The sequence below is a fragment of the Aptenodytes patagonicus genome, chromosome 8, assembly GCF_965638725.1.
Source record: "Aptenodytes patagonicus chromosome 8, bAptPat1.pri.cur, whole genome shotgun sequence".
NCBI classification, from domain to species: Eukaryota; Metazoa; Chordata; class Aves; order Sphenisciformes; family Spheniscidae; genus Aptenodytes; species Aptenodytes patagonicus.
In genome coordinates, this window is record NC_134956.1 from 10,738,931 (window position 1) to 10,756,378 (window position 17,448).

The window sequence follows — 17,448 nt, forward strand, 5'->3', positions numbered from 1 at the left end:
CAGTCTGAATTGTAGCAGGAATTAAATTATTTCTGCTTTTTTTTTTTTTTAGAAGTAGCTGCAGTACTGTCATTTGAATTGTTTTAACATTGTTGATACAATACCAAATTGACTTTAATGACACAGCTGTTTAATGAATTGCACTGTTTCTACCGTTTTCTAGCAAAAACATAGTTTTTGCAAAATCAAAATGAAAAGAACTAGCTTCAGATTAGAAGAACCAATTAGGGCATGATACTCTTATTCTTTAGCAGTTACAGATACCAAAATATACACCAAATATCCTTATTTCAGTTACAGTTTGTTACATTCATTGAGAGGAAGGAGGGGGGAACCTAACAAGCTGGAAGGAGGTGCTTAAAATTTTTAATAAAGAAGTTGGGCTTTTTAATATTTCCAAGTGTTTTATGTATGGCTGCTGTGAATAAAAAGAAGAATTAAATTAGCATTGGACCTTTTAACTTATTTTTCTGATCTGTCTCCTTTGGACTGCTTTTTTCCCAGTCAGGAGATTAGCTTAAAAATACATAACTAAAGTTTTAACTGGATTATTTCTTTTTTCAGTTGTAACCATTTTGGCCATACTTTTGCCTCCATCAAGGCATTATAGAAGTAAACTCTTTTGGATGGTTTAAAAATTTCACATAATCACGTAACTTAAGAGCTAGAAGTTTAAGATGAACACCAAATATTGCTTAATTTTTGATAATTTTAAAATAATTTGCAAAGCTGGATAAAAATCTTCATAGATGTCAAGTCTGCATCTTTCCTGATTTTATACATTAATTGATCTATTTTAGTTTGTTTGTTTGTTTGTTTTTAATGAGAATTGTTTATTACTTTCCCTCCCCAAAAAAATTCCTTCTTCACAGGGCAATAAAGAAGTGCTTCAGTGTATCTTAACTGTATAACATTTTAAAATAATGGAATACCCAATACATTCATAGACATGATTAATATAGTTTTGTGAACGGCAGAAGACACTGCAAACAACATGCCTTCTTTGCCTTTTAGCGTTTTCCACTAGGGGGAGATGATGAAGTTATGACTTCCACTTTACAGCAATTTGCAAAAGTGATAGATGAGGCAAGTACTTGTATTTCACTTACTTTGCTAATGTTGTCATGTGTAGACTTTAACTTGCTTAATTATTCCAGCCTTTTTTAAGATAGGAGGTACAGAAATGGCTTTCATTTGTCAATATGGTAACACTTAATGGTAGTATATATTTAAAGTTATGTAACTTGAAGATAAAGAATCAATTCAGCAAAATGAGGATACATTGTTGAGAAATAATGTAGTTTAACTTACTGTAGATAAAGCCAAAAAATATTACAGAATGGCAGTTAGAAACTGTTTTTCATGAGGGTATTTGTATTGCCTGATTAGGGACAGAGACTGACTCTTCTGAAAGACAACTTAGCACCATTAAGATTTGCATCAGGATTTTTTCTGTGATCCCTCTCCTCACTTTTAACACTACTTAAACAGCATTTTGGGAGGAAGAACACATCTGTTCTACCTCTGTAACCTGTGAAAGATGGGCTGTGAGGTAGCTGGAGGGAAACTGGAGAAATAAATTGACTAGTCATCAGAATGTATGAGGCCATCTTCTGACATGATCCAGTAACTTGGAATAAAGTTGGAAAAGTAGGGACAAATACTAAACTCTAAAGGTTTTCTATAAAAAGCTGGTGATGAGATCAGGAACCTAGAAAAGAATAGCTGCAAAAAAATGAATGTGCAAAATTATGTTTGAGTTGTACGTGTCATCTTTGAGTGAAATTGATGTCAACCTATCTTTATTTTATTTTATTTTATTTTAATCTCAGCACTGTTTTCCTAAAATTTCCTTCTTTCTCTTGTCTTTTACAGCTCAGCTCTTGCCATGCAGTACTTTCAACTCAACTTGCGGATGCAATGATGTTTCCTATTAGCCAGTTTAAAGAAAGGGATCTAAAAGGTAGAGTGCTCGAACAAATACTGTTTTTATCAACAGCAGCAATAACAAAAACGTAGCATTTAATCTCCATAGCTCTTGTTTCACTAAATAGAATATGCCACTTATTTTTCAGCTCTCAAAAGTATGTACCTCCCAATTTTTAAAAAAAGTAAGTTATTTCTATTCACAAGAGTATTACAGTTGAAGAACTTAATACTATTACTGTTTCAACAAAAATATTACTTATAGTATGGAAGCACTTATCTTCTATTCAAGATTAAAATTTTGCAGTTACTGTAAACATTAGGAAAGAATACTTTTCAGATAATTTGCATGTTCAGAGAATATTTGTATATATTATAATACCATGACATCAATATAATGGCTGGAGTAAACTCAAAAGGCAAAGTGCCGAAGTTGTAGTACTTACTATATTATTAAGATTTAGTAAGGTGGTTCTTCAGCCCTGCTGGTAGTATAGGTGGCTTCTTACATGCAGGCATAAGATGCTTCCAACTTCTTATTTTTATAACAGTTGTATCTTATTCTGCCTGGTCTAAAATAATATATAATGTGTCTGATTATGATAGATTTTACTCAAGATGCTAAAGTGAATAGATTGGTGTGGCAAATGGGCTTCAAATATAAATTACAAGAGTTAAAGCCAAAATAACTTAAATCCCTAATATGAACATCCTAGAGTGGGTATACCTAACATATGAATGTTTTAAGTCTAAATTGAAATAAAAATTACAACTCTTTCATAAGTCTTCTAGCTCTTTATGAATCTTGGAAAATACTTCTTTGGCAATAGTTTGTTGCAAAATTATGGATTAAATAGATTATACTTTTTGAGCAAGGGAACATGAGTATCTCAAGGCTAATATTACTCCCCAGAACCCGGAAAAATCTCCTGTTAATATTTACTGAAGAAGCACCCCTGAGGCAACAATCGCAAATTAAATTTTCCCACTGGAAGTTTTTAACCACCAGCTAATGTAGTATTTAATGATACCGTACTTCTTTGTGGACTTCATAGGCACTTTCTGTAAAGCTTTTCCATGGTTTTTTTGTCTTTGCTTTACCATGAAGTTGAACATAGCTCTTGTTTATGTTTTAATATGACACAAAACCACAGTCAAGATCAGAACAAGTGCTAAGTATTGTACTGGTTTTTGTTTCTTGACACAGTGAGACTAAATAACCATCTAGACCATGACTAATTTTAGGTAGGAGGAATCACAATGTGTTTGGGGCTTTCCTTTGGTCCAGTGTTACTTCCTCGTTTCCTGTGCTTCCACTTCCCCAACTCAGACCAGAACTCTGACCAGAACTATAGATGACGCATTTGTATTGATGATCTCTTTCAAAGTCTTTTGAAAAGAAGTTCCTCCTTAACTTATTACAGTACAGTATCTTTTTTGGTAAGCTGGACAGCCACATAAATGATACTCAGGCCCTAAGTAGGAGCAGACTTTCCTGGCCACGTAGCGCCTGTGCTGGTAATTCAGTATGGTACAAGGTGTGAACTACAACTGTTCAGTAGTGAAACATTGCATGAGAAACTGTAATATGTAACTGTTACATTAATAACAACTTACTCTAAATTGTGATATGTTGTTTTGTAGAGATATTAACTCTAAAAGAAGTTTTCCAAATTGCAAGCAATGGTAAGTGTAAAATACTTAATGTTATAGATAATACAAGATGACAGTATTATTGTAGATTATTTACTGAGAAAACTAGTGAAGATATTTGCACGGCTTAAAGTGACTAATTATGGTGTAATATTTTTTCAGATACTTAGGCACCCAGCTTTCCTTGGTTCACTTGTAAATCCCTGCTTTGTGTACCGAAGCGTTAAGGCAAATTGACAGTATTAGCCTTTTTTACAATACTTTAAATGTATGTATAATTATTAAATAATTTAGGATTATGCTACCAAAATTACTAAAATGAGTAAGGTGCTAGCTCACTTCTTAAAGTCAGGACTGGATTAATAAACAAATTTTACCTCCCTAAAATTAGTTTGATAGTTCTCTTCCTTATTGTCAGAAGTTACTTTTTTAGCTAGCTTTACTATATCCTTGTGGAGAACATATTTTAAAGTAAGGATTAAGTAAGGATTCTGCTTCTCTTAATGTAAATTGCTTCATTAGCAAGAAAGATTAGATACAGGTTTTCATAACGGGAAGTTGTCTCTACTTACAGAAGGTTTCTGTCTTTGAAGAATATTAGATGTTTAGGGAAATCTGTAACAATTTGGCCACGTTTGCATCTGGTTAGAGTTTTTCTTCAGCCCAAGTATTTGTGGCAGTGAAGTAATTATAAACAGGCAAGAACAATTCTTAAAGGTTTTAATATGACACAACTTTGCATTCAGCTGGCTGTGCAACACACAGTGATATAAAAGGTTTTCTGCTCTGTTTCATAAGTCATTAATTTATCAAAATGATGATAAATTCTCTCTTGATTGCTTAGACCATGATGCTGCCATTACCAGATACAGTCGGTTGTCAAAAAGAAGGGAAAATGAAAAGGTTCGTAAAACAAAATACTTTTAATATAAAGATTTTTAGGAGATAAGAAATAATTTTCATCTAATATTTATATTTATGATGGAAGACAATGTATGGTAGATTCCACCTGAAGGTTGATAGTTTATGTTTTAGCAGTCTAGACAGGTTGCTTCAGAACAGAAAAGCAGGTTTCCCCAATACATGCCTGTCTTGTAACATTGAAAATGCTCTAAGATTAAGGTTGTGATACTATATTCAATTTATTTTTGTAAAGAAATAACTGCACATTCCAGGGAGAGAAGAATGCTGTATTTGTTTTTCATGTATCTCTAATGTATAAGTTAGAGAAGCGGAATTGTAGGGTAAAATAGGCAATTGCTGATGGTAGAGGGTTTACTGTGTTGTTTTTTCCATGCTGGCTATAAAGCTGTCCAGAAGGCAGGTGATGAATGCCAAGTCTCAAACATTCCTTTTCCCCCCTCCCCCTGTCTGTGTCTCTTTAGATCAAGGCTGAAGTTACAGAAGATGTATATACTTCCAGGAAAAAACAGCATCAGACTATGATGCATTATTTCTGTGCATTAAATACTCTTCAGTACAAAAAGAAAATTGCTATGCTAGAACCCTTGCTAGGATACATGCAAGCTCAGGTAATTTCAGTTTCTGAAAGCTGTAGGTCTGAAAGAAGATGTAAAAGTACTTCATGAAGGTTGATGTACTGAAATTCACTGCAAGACCTCTTTTGCAATCCAAGGAAGCAAATGGAGAAAAAGACATACCCCGTTCTCATCCCTGTAGCTGTCATAGCTGCTGCCATGAACACTGTCATTAGCTAGCACTAGTCATTTCCCACTCAGTATACGAATCTCATCATGACATGCCCTCACTCCCATCGGAGAATCTTTTGGGAAAGTCTGGGTGACAAGTATAAAGGTCTAATTCTACCCCAAAACTCAGATGGCTAAATTCAATGCACTGCCTAAATTTTCATTGCAGGGTACTTTTTTCCACTGGATCACTAATGGGAATAGCTGATTAAAACTTCCATGCATGCAAGTCCACATGGAAGCGTACCTTCTTAGAAAGTAATGTGGAAACAGTTAAACTCTTTCCTGTGGCAGCTTTTTTGAGATGAGATAATCATCAAAGTCACATCACTACTGTTTTCAGTCAGTCAAGGGCATGGAAGAACTGGAATGCTAAAAATCATTCTGGCTTGTTTTCATTTAATATAAGAGTTCATGATTGGTTTATTTGAGGATGGGTGCAATAAAAATGCAACTATGAAGAAGTTCTTTGGAGAGACTTAATTTGTATTTTCAGAAGTGTGTCGTCAGTATGGGTTTTTTTAAAAAAGAAAAAAAGCCAAACTTTCCAGCATCTGGCACTGCCACAGTGCCCTGAGTAGAAATTAACTTCTACATACTGTCTGAAAGCTTTCCAAGTCCAAGAAGAACTCTTGCTTCTTTTTGAAACTTTGCAGCTTGTGTTTAAGAACTAAGCTCTAAATGTTTTCTGTAACAAAGTAGATAGTGCAACCTGTTGTTCCGGTGCAGTTTTTTGCTGAATCTAAGAATGGGAAGGGCAGGGCCACTCCCCATGGCTTCCTGTTCTGAGATTTCATATGGCTAAACTCAATTTAGATGTGGCAGTTTTTCTGGACCAATATGGAGTACACTGTTTTTCAGATATATATATAGTCAGTTCTCCTTGGCAGGGTCCACAGTTAGAGGGTGGCCCCGGACAAGTCCTCACAGGTTTCACCTCTCCTGTGCTCCCCAAATAACCCCACTCGTAACACAACAGTTAGCAGACAGGTGGGCTTGAAAAAGTATAGAGAGACCTTGGGATCACTAAAAGATCAAACCTTGTCTCTTTTCCAGGGCAGTTTCTGCTTATTTCTGTATTTCCTCCAGGTGACTCTGTGCACTCCCTCTTGACACAATGAAATCCCACTGCAATGGCAGCATCAACCTTCACTTGCAGACAAAAACATGCGTTCTGCTCCTTTTATTGAGAGGCTTTGGTGGGAATGAGGGATGAAAACAGATTTCCCTGAGAAACTTTAACCTCCTATGGTTTCATCTGTTAATTGTTAATGTAGTTTTATTAATGACTAAATTCTCCCTTTTCCTCCTCTTCTTTTTTGAAAGATAAGTTTTTTTAAAATGGGTTCAGAAAATCTTACTGAGCAATTGGAAGAATTTTTGACCAATATTGGCACAAGTGTACAGAAGTAAGTTGGTTTTGTTGAATTTTGAACTATTATCAAGACAATTATTTTTTCTGTTTCTACTTATTAATAAATTATCTTTGTTAATAACACATTATTTACCTTAGTGTTCGCAGGGAAATGGAGTGTGAAGTAGAAAACATGCAACAAACTATAGAAGACTTGGAAGTAGCTAGTGATCCACTGTATTTGCCTGATCCTGATACTACGAAATTTCCTGTTCATAGAAATCTAACACGGAAAGCTGGCTATCTCAATGCAAGAAAGTAAGACTAACTTGTTACTTAAAAATTCCAGAATATTTAATTTGGGGAAAGGAAAGCTAAAGTATGCAATATTTTTTTGAAGTTAGCTATGCTGATTTTACATACTTAGTTGAGTAAGTCACATAGGAGCTATTCTGTTTCTTTCTTTGGACTCCTTCACTTAATCAGTATTGATTTCATTGTTACACTGACATTCAGGTGCAAAGCATAGTTATCCTGATTCTAGTCTAATTTTGCCTGAATTTTCACATCAAAAAGAAAAAGTTTACGAGAGTGTAATTTCACTGGATTGTAACTGGAAAACAACAAGATTGCAGCTATCAGGATTGTTCTATAAGTATCTAAAGCTTTGGCATTCAAGTTACTAATACACTATGACAAGCTTGAGATATGCAAGGCAAAACATTCTGTTAACTGAAATACACTTTGCATGGCCTTCTCAATTTCATGAGGTAGTCTTTTGTCCACCGGAGGGAGCTGTTACTTTATTTATTCAAGTCTAGCAGCTGATTTTTATAGTTACTAAAAATAAGTTGTAACACAGATTTTTTTTCTGTAATTTATATAATAAGCTCCAAGGAATTTTTAAAAAAATGTAGATTACTTTTACAACAACAGGTAGAGTAAGATACTTGCTGAATGAGGCATGAATTTCTGTAGTAGAACAGAATTGCAGCAATTAATATTGAAGAGAGTATCTGAACAAAAAGGGAGGCTAACCTGCAAGTGTTACTGATTTTTGGTTTCAGATTGTTCCTCTTTCTGTTGGAAAAAAGAAAAAACAAAACAAAACAAAAACCCAACATGCTCTAAGCAAAATTTTGGAAATCTTGTTGAATGGTACAAAATACTTGGAAAATTGAGGTATCTTACGTGACTAATTCTTAACACAAAGTTCTTCAAAACTTAGTCTTAACAATGTAAGTGCAGAGTTCAGAGGTCTTATCAGTCATATGGATAATGCATATAATTTGAATATGCATATTGTGTAAAGCAATACCATAAAAGCTGATGATCAAAACTGAAGTACTTATGCCTTTTTATTCTAAATTGTTTCACATAATTTAAGAAAGCAATTATTATTATTTTATGTATTCTTTGCCCAGCAATAGGTTTAGCATGAAAAAACCAACAGACGGAAAGAGAATAATGTAGCTGTGAAGCTAACCTGAAACATTAAACAGGGAAAAAAGTTTTCTTAAGTGCCCAGATGGTTTGTTCCAAGTGTTTTTCAGCTCAGCTGAACTCCTAATCTACTAAGAGCCTCTTTTTGTCTTTTAGTAAGACAGGGCTGGTATCTTCCAGTTGGGAGAGACAATTTTACTTCACTCAAGGTGGAAATCTGATGAGCCAGGCAAGAGGCGATGTAGCTGGGGGACTTGTCATGGATATAGACAATTGTTCTGTAATGGCTGTGGACTGTGAAGACAGACGGTACTGTTTTCAGATAACATCTTTTGATGGCAAAAAGTAAGTATTCTTACATTACTGTTACTTGTAAGTAGTACTGGACTCACTAATTAAGAAAAGAAAGATGGTCTACCTTTGGTCAGATTATAGCTTGATGGATTTTGTGGGGATTTAGAAGCAAAATCTGGGATGTCTTTTTAACTTTGTAATGTCTGGGCTTTTGTTTATAAGTTCAATAATGTAGCTGAGTAGTATTTCAGAATAAAATTAGCATAATCAGTTTACAATCGTGTATTGTTGCATTTTGTGAGTGCTTAAGTATTACATGGGCACAATTAGAATTTTGTTCCTTTTCTATTTTCAATTGAAATGAAAACATAGATTTCCCCCCCCCCCCAGTTAAATGTTGACTGCACTCAGCATGTACATAGAATCTTCAGCCTTTCTTAATTTGTTGTGCAGTGTACAAACATGAAAATGGAGTTTCCTGTCTGAATGTATTTGTGAGGCATTTTAAATAGACAAAATTGTCTTTTCCATTCTCCTCTTTCAGGTCGTCAATCTTACAGGCAGAGAGTAAAAAAGATTATGAAGAGGTAAGCTTATAGGAGGTTCACATGGAGTCCAATGATTTTCTGTTGCACAGAAGGAATACATTCATAACAATAGTTGGAATGCTCATTTTATGTTCTCTAGGTGGTAAGCAGTGAACTTTTAACTCATTCTATCCATGATGACAGGTTTCAGGAAGACTGACAAACTATTTCTGTGTTTAAATCCTAGAGAAAAAAATGCAGTTCTGATTGCCATCAAGTCCTTTTCAGTATTATGGAAGAAGGAAAGGGGGGGGGACGGACCCAACCCTCACAGCAAAATAGCTAGCAGTAATGGAATCTTGACAAATGCTGCTTCTCCTTCTTCCTGTTCATGCTTTCCTAACCTTCTTTCTTCCTACCTGCTTGTCAGGAATGGAAAATAAAGGAAGTCTTAGGTTAGGACACAGATAATGATACAGGCGGTTGAGAAATGAGGAAAAACTGTTTTTCTGCCCCTGATGCATGATGGGAAACATGTTTATACTTCATGAACAAGTTGAATCAAGAAATGTGAAATAATTTGCTTTTGGACTGCTTTCAAAGCTGCTTGTGATTGCTGTTTCCAAATGGCTGCTGAGTCTGGTGATGCAGATTTACTTGCCTGTGCAATGGATGAATACCAGCTGAGAAATGTCAGTATTCAAATACTAGGTCAGCAAGCTTGTATGTTGTAGCAAATATTGATGAGGAAAGGAAATGGAAAAAACCCCCACCCAACCAGCAGGGATATCTTTTCCCTACTTTTTTTAGCTTTCTCTAGAGGTGAAAATAAAATGTTTCTCTAGACGTTTTGCAAATAATAGCCTAATGTTATAGCCTTGTACTGGTCTAACAAAGAAGGTTCTAGTTATTAGAATTTATGTTTTATTTGGACAGCTTTTTACAGCTTTCCAAAGGCTTGCACAGATGGGCCAGACTGATAGATTCATGACATAGTCTATGAATACAGTCAGATTTGTCTAGAAACAAAAGAACAGATATAGTAAGTGATATAAAGTATTTGTTAATTAAAGAGGTACGTCTGTTTGTATTATAATTCAACATAGACTTTTCAGTAAGGGGCGGGATGGGAAAGAAAATGTTTTAAAAGCACTGTTGATTTAAAATATGTTTGGGCAAGCAGCTGGATAAGGAAATATAGAAAATATGGTATTTTCAGCCTACATTCAAATTCCTCTGCAATCTTCAATGTTACGTTGATATAAAATGACCTTTTATGCTGTTTCTAAGGTTTTTGGCTGGGCTGTGTCAGGTCGGCCCTGGTTCAGTTGCTCTGTTGAGGTTGTCTAATAGCCTAACTCTGAAACGTTTGCCCTCAGATGCCTCACTGGAGGAAGGGAGTTTATAGTCAGCTTTAGCAGCTCAAATTTGTGATTTTCTGGGCTGCAGCTGCTGTGCTGTCTTAGATAGCTCAGGTGATAACCCTAACAACAAGCTTGGGTTCAGTGGAGCAGCACCAGCAGTATGCATATAATCCAGTTAGTTTTCTCCTTCAGAGAAAAGTTGAAAAGCAAGGAGCAGGAGCAGATGGTTTTCATAGCGCAGGGAGAAAACAGATTCTAGCTTACAGATGCAAGAAAAGGGCAAATTCCACAAAAGGCAGATGGAGTCTTTATAATGTCTTAAGGAAACAATGTCATCTGCAGTCACAGAATAATGGACTACAGAGAATCATGTTTGGTTTTTTTTAGTTCCTTAGAGTCGTGATTTAAGCTTGCTTTAGTTTTGATCTTTAGTGTGACTAAAAATTTTTTCAAGTAAAATCTGATATTGTAAGGTGCAGTATGCAGATTGTAGTGAATTTAATGACAAGCTGGGTGTGCAGAATACTGGTTTGGCTCCCTGTAGTTACGAAGAAAGTGTGAAAAGTGCTTTTAGCCATCTTTGTGTTTAGCCAACTCAGGTATTTAATCAAGTTTGTTAAAAAGCTATGAAAAATTAAATTTTTTTCTTTTTTTTTCTCTCTTTTTCAGTGGATATGCACCATAAACAACATATCTAAACAGATATATCTAAGTGAAAACCCTGAGGTAACTTTACTAAAATTTATAGTATCAGTAATGTGTTAAGATGTAGATATGCACAAAATTAGAGAGATCAACTGGATCTAATTGGATAGCATAGAATTAAGCTGAGTATTTCCTACATGTCTAATTATAAGCTTTTCATGGTATGAAAGCATACAGTCCATTGTCTCCTTCATCTAAACACTTACATAGGAAGCCTTAAAAATATGTGACTTAGATTTGGTATAACTTTTTGACATCTTCAAGATCCTGTATTTGTATTTTGTATGTGATACTTTGTTACAAATATGACAAATATTCAGATGGATACATTTAATTTCTACTAGAGGGAACTGACAATCTTATGAATATGAATCTTACAAGCATAGCGATTTTGTAGGAAAAACATTTTCACTTCATGAAAGTTATTTGCCTTTTGAAGAGTTAGAAATGGATTATTTCATGTAGAGAATTTGGGTAAGTAAATTAATGTCATTTATATGGTTTACATTTATATTTATATTGTAAATTCATATTGATACAAACTTACATAGTGATTTTTACTTGCTAAATTAGGGGAATTGGCCCAACAAAATCTGTTGCTTTATAACAGAGCATTTATATATAAAGTGTGTTGAAAGTGAAATTGTACTCCTTGATGTCCCTGCTGAGGTCTGAAACAGGTTATTGGAAAGGAAACCTTCCAGTGATCATGTACCAGAGAGAAGAACTGTAGATACAGCAGTCAACAGGCAGCTTGTCGAATAATACAGGAATCCACTATATAACACAAGGCTTTTGCCAAATGATCTGGAAGATCAAGTTGGAATGGAAAGGATGTCATGCCAGTTTTTGGTTTAGGAACTAAATAGATCTTTGTAGATAATATGAGTACCTAGCTGACTGACTAAGTTAACTATACAGATGAGAAACAAAATAGTTTTAGTGCAGAGCTCAGTTACCTAAAGCACGTGTTCTGATGAATATACAGCTGAGGTTCTGTTTAGTCCTGGCATGAAATGGGTGCAGCTCCCTTACATCACTGAAGGTGTGTGCATTTACACCTCGATGTTAGTGCCTTCTCCTCACTTCCCAATGGCTTTATAGTCATTCTCATTTTCTGAGTCATACGCTCACACAAAATGTTGCTTCTTCATTGTTTTGTCTCCTGCACCTTCCCTCTCCAAAAATCCTCTTTCCTCAAGGACTTTCACTATTGGCTTTACCCCATGAAGTGAAGCCATCAACATTAAATACTGATACTTCAGAATTAGGGATTTCAATGGAAGATTAAAATGGAATTCTTCAACAGTAAATGGTCCATTATTTGCTGAAATAACATTGTTCCGTAGTCCTTACTTGATAGTTGTTCATGTCTTGGTTTTTCAGAAACATCTAAGTGTTCCCAAATTTCAAGTGCAGACTTTTGAATCTTCATGTTTTTTAGTTAGCAGTTGAGGACTGCATTTCTCAAATGAGATTTTTCTTTTTCTTCCTGGCTACATTTGCTTATTTTGTCAGACTTACCATGGGGACTTTTCTCTATTGCTGGCTTTTATCAACATTTGCAGTATTATAAAGCAAGTGCTTTCATTTAAATTTAGAAAGAGAACAGCAGGAAATGTGTTGCAAGTTAGAAGAAAATACTACAACTGTGTTAGTGAAAATTGAGGAATGTAAGATTCTCACAAAGGGTTGAGTTTATAACTTCTGTCAATTGCATATAAATAAAACTAAAATCTTGAAGCTTGTTTTGAGAAAAATGTTTTCAGTTATTTTTTCCCATCTCTCTACTGCAGGAAATTGCTGCACGTGTAAATCAGTCAGCTCTGGAGGCTGTTACTCCATCTCCTTCCTTTCAGCAGAGGCATGAGAGCATGCGGCCAACTGTGTAAGTTAATGAACTACAGGTCATTTGAAGAGCACATCTATAAAGAGAATCCTGGATAAAGTTCTGGGGAAAAAAAAAAACCAAACAACAAAACTTTCAGAACTAAATCTTTTGATAAGCTAGAGGAAAATTTCCTGAACTCACCTTTTTAGCATTGTTTAGCATCCATTGTTGTAAGTAATCCAGATTTCCAGCTGACTCAACAGTTTTGTTGGTGGTATCATATGTCTGGTTTGTTGTATGAATGCATAATGAGATTTTTCTTAATGTGTCCAACTCCTGGAAGCAGACCCCAGATTGCTTTAACATGAATATATAATCACATATGAAATATAATACAATCTGATGCAATTATTAATGCAAGTAGTAACTCTAACTTCCTTCAATTTGACTAGGAACGTAGACTCCATTTCTGTTTACTATACCCTGATCTTCAGGTGTTTAGTTTTTGTTTTGTTTTACATCCAGGTTTTGGAATATTGTAGTGGTCTCCCATATGGTTTAACTTGTTATCAACCAACCTGAAACGAAGATATCCTCATTTTGATTTTTTGTTTTGTTTTAGACAATCTCGTCCTCCTGCAGCTCGTACTAGCAGCACAGGGTCACTGGGATCTGAATCAGCAGCTTTATTCGCACTTTCCTTGGATTCACTTGTTGCCCCTGACACTCCTATACAATTTGACATAATATCTCCAGTTAGTGAAGATCTGCCTGGTCAAGCAAAATCTTCAGGGCAGTCGGGCAGGTAGGAAATGTAGAGAGAAGGAAAAAAATTCCTAAAGTTAATGTTATTTTAAAAACAAACAAACAGACAAACAAGAAAACCATGTTTAGGCTGCAGCTCCAAAACACACATTGCCTTTGCCCTGACTCATGTCACAAAATTTGCAGTGGCCAGTGAAGCAAAACAATTTTTTAAATTGTTAAATAGAGTTGTAAAAGAATGGCTTAATTACATGCACGAGATTCAAGGTGTAGTTTTCTATTTAGCAGCAGTTTTTCTTGCTTTAACAGCTAATGCTTTTATTTATTGATTTATTTTAATCTTTTGGTTTCACAAAGTATTTTCCTTTCCTATTGCTTGCTCACCCAGCAGCTTGGGTTATTTCCTCTTGGAAACTCAAGAGAAATTTGGTAGCCCTACCTCCAGGTGATGATGGCATACGATGACACTCTGCTTAACTTGAAAGGTGAGTGAAAATGATCTAGGCTTCTAGAGTAATCTCATATACAGACAAGTTAAAATTGTCTAAGAGCTCTTCCCAAAATATAAAAACTTCTCTCCTACTTGTTTTTTTTGTAAGCTTCCCATTCAAAAATAATAATAAAAACCTTAAATCTGCACTGCATTTCTGGAACTATATGTACAGAATTCAGATATTAAGAAAATGTATTTGCAGATCCAGCTGCTCTTAACAAAAACAAAAAAAGCCAAAAAGCTGAAAACTAATTTACGTGACTCTAGTCACAATAATGTGTTGTATCCCCCTGCCCTCTAGAAAAATATTTGAATTTTCAGTTGCACCTCAGATACATAAGAGTTAAAATTATATATATTCAACTTTTTTTTGTTTTTTTTGACAGTTTTCTTTTTGTTGTTGTTTGGTATAGCAGGATAATCAGTTGGCTAACTAGATCCTTAAGAACATACTGATTTAAAATAGACTTGAACTGTATTCCAGGAAGTGGAAAGGTTAATACTTCAGCTAAATTCATGTCATCAGTTATAATTCCATTCTAGAAAATCATATTTTTCATAGCAGAAATGAATCAGAGTTGTGCTCGGTATTTTCAATTAACCATCACTGTCAATAAAGAACTGCAGTGTTTGTACAGACAGGCAACACGCTACTTTAGAAGTATTAATTATTAAAAAAAAACAAACCAGACTTTCCTTAGTTTCTGATACTGATGACATATATTTAAATTTTATTTTTGCCTTGTGAGAGATCCTGTGAGATTTTGCATTTACTGTTCCAGTTTAATCTTAAATGACAAGAAAAGTCTGAGCAATAAAAGATGCTAATAGAAAGAATTTCCCTTTAGCATATTTACACAGGTCAGCATTTAATGGGATGATTCTTGATTGAGTCCATGTTATATAAACATTGCAGCAATGCAATCTTGACTTCGGAGTTCAATCTAGAACAATTTTGTTACTTTAAACTAGGCATCTCTTAGGTAAAAGATTTCACTGATAAAATAAAACGGGCAGGCAGTATGACATGTAACTGAACAAGAGATTGACAGATTTTTTTCTCTTAGTTCTGAAATTTCCTTTTAGAACACTAACTATTCAGAGGTGACACCTTCATTACTCCCCTATAAAACCTAATTTGAAGTTTATTGAACCCTGACAATAGTTTTTCAGCTAGCAGTTAGCCAAAGAGAAAGGGGTTTTTCCTCTTTTCCAAGTTTTAAATAAAATTTTCCCATTCCTCATGCTCTTTTCAGCATTGCTTTACTGCTTTTGAAAAATGTAGACTTGGAAGCCTAGAGTATTTTCACTTTTCATTGTAACCGATAGCAATTCTGTCTTTGAGAGCCAGAAATAGCCACATTTCTCTTGACCCTCTAGGAGTAAAACCCCAGTGATGTTTTCAGAAAGCTGCATTTGAAACAAAACCAGTGACTTCTCCTCAGTAAGTAATTCAACAACTTGAGACAGTGATGAGAAGTGTGGTGCTCCTGTGGAGTACTGAAAGGACTAGCTTTTGGCTGTACTTCTGAAGCTGCTCTGTGATGTTTCATCCCCTAAAACCAGATCTTTTCAAATATTAACAAGGTTTTGACTCGGACTTAATTCAGATATAAAAAAGTACCATGTGAGCAAAACTCTCTATGGCAGCAATAGGACAACGGTATCTGGTATTTTTCCCAAAATTTGAGCCCTCAAATATAGCAATTTATGTCTAACTCCTGATTAAATTGCTTGTCCTTATGATTTATCATACATTATTCCTCCGGATTACAAGTCTGTGAAGTCATTACGTGTTCTTATTTGATGCAGCATGAGACTACTACATTGTCCATTAGTGGTTCTTGTAATCTGACTCCTGGTTTAATGTTTTCATTTTTTAATAGACGCACAAATCCTTTTGGTGAATCTGGAGGCTCAAAATCTGAAACAGAAGGTAAAACAAAAATTTTATTTCAATGCAAAATAAAAAATAGAATTTGACAATTATTTTTCTGTTTTCATGTATAGCTTCTCTCTTCTAATTTCACACCAGTTTTAGAATGCTTAGTTACATTAGCAGTGTATTAGACAAGTTGAGTTAAATCAGGCTACTGTCTGAAAGTCTGTTTTAAAAAGAATTCATTGCATCTTTTGTATTCATTAAACCAAAGGAAAAGATGTGTGACTTGCTGTTTAGTAATTGCACCTCTAATTCATAAGTATGAGCAATCCCTTTCCAAGTTATTAGAAGTTCGGAGTTTTCCTGACTGCGGTCCAGCTTTGGTTTTGAATGGAAAACCCAAAATGGAGTTCACTTTTTCAGTACTTTTCTTTGTCTTAGATTTGATTCTTCATCAGTTATTTATTGTAAGATTTCTTGGCTCTATGGAGGTGAAGTCTGATGAAAGTCCAGATGTTGTTTATGAAACCATGCGTCAAATACTAGCAGCTCGCGCCATCCATAACATTTTCAGGATGACAGAATCACATTTATTAGTCACTTGCGACTGTTTAAAGTAAGTTTGCTTCCTGACTTCTACTGATGTTTATTTACAGAATGATCTTTCACTTTGGTAAAATTTACTTTCTGGTTTGTTTTTAAAAACAAATTTTTAGGTTAATTGATCCACAGACACAAGTTACAAGACTACGAGTAAGTAACTTTACATTTTAAGATAAATACCCAGCAATGCAATTCTTCTACTTTAAAAATAGTATTATTAGATGTTAGCAAAAATCACTGAGATTTCCAGACAAATTTATGCTGAAATTAGGAGACTAATGCATACATTTAAAGCAGACAGAAAAACACTAGCAAATCAGGTTTAAGGGGAGTGATTTCAATAGGTCACATAGGCTTTTGAAACACCCCCCACCCCCCAATTTGATAGGGTAAAATCTTGGGAAAACATAATATTGTATCTTAACAACAGGTTTGATTATAAATATTTATATTGCTAGTAGAGAGGTAACATTAAGGTTGGAGTCACATTAGTTCTGAAGTCCAAAAGGGTTTGCTTGGTGTTTGTTTTTTTTGGTTTTGTTTTGGGTTTTTGTTTTTTTAATGCATTGAGAGTGTTGTACAGTTTCTGGTTTGGTGGGTTTTTTTCTAATTCTTTATAAAAATGCACTTGAAAGAAGTAAGTGGAATTCTTCTTAGGATATCGAATAAGGCCAGCTTAATTCTTCAGTAATAGCAGTCTTTATTTTTCATATTTCCAAAGTGTTCCCCCCCGCCTCTTTTTCTTTATGCACAATTTATGGTCTGTCATTTAATTTCTTTGGGTCTTCTTTTAAAAACATTCATTTTTTCAGGGACTCTGAATTACTTTCATTTCCATACAAGGAAATCCAAAGCATGTGAAAATGTCTTGATATTTCAAGTAGCGCTTTTCTCTTTCT

At 34.7% G+C, this 17,448-nt stretch overlaps 1 protein-coding gene across 1 annotated transcript in view; it reads left to right on the forward strand.

The window, feature by feature from the left end:
- Positions 1-17,448, forward strand: part of APPL1 (adaptor protein, phosphotyrosine interacting with PH domain and leucine zipper 1) — a 34,739-nt gene that overhangs the window by 9,429 nt on the left and 7,862 nt on the right. Inside the window, exons 4-18 of the mRNA XM_076346311.1 lie at positions 1,015-1,086; positions 1,876-1,963; positions 3,571-3,612; positions 4,424-4,482; positions 4,965-5,111; positions 6,615-6,697; positions 6,802-6,960; positions 8,242-8,430; positions 8,924-8,966; positions 10,940-10,996; positions 12,772-12,863; positions 13,429-13,611; positions 15,951-16,000; positions 16,388-16,562; positions 16,663-16,699. Coding sequence (XP_076202426.1) covers positions 1,015-1,086; positions 1,876-1,963; positions 3,571-3,612; positions 4,424-4,482; positions 4,965-5,111; positions 6,615-6,697; positions 6,802-6,960; positions 8,242-8,430; positions 8,924-8,966; positions 10,940-10,996; positions 12,772-12,863; positions 13,429-13,611; positions 15,951-16,000; positions 16,388-16,562; positions 16,663-16,699 — 1,476 coding nt within the window. The remainder of the gene's footprint in view (positions 1-1,014; positions 1,087-1,875; positions 1,964-3,570; positions 3,613-4,423; positions 4,483-4,964; positions 5,112-6,614; positions 6,698-6,801; positions 6,961-8,241; positions 8,431-8,923; positions 8,967-10,939; positions 10,997-12,771; positions 12,864-13,428; positions 13,612-15,950; positions 16,001-16,387; positions 16,563-16,662; positions 16,700-17,448) is intronic.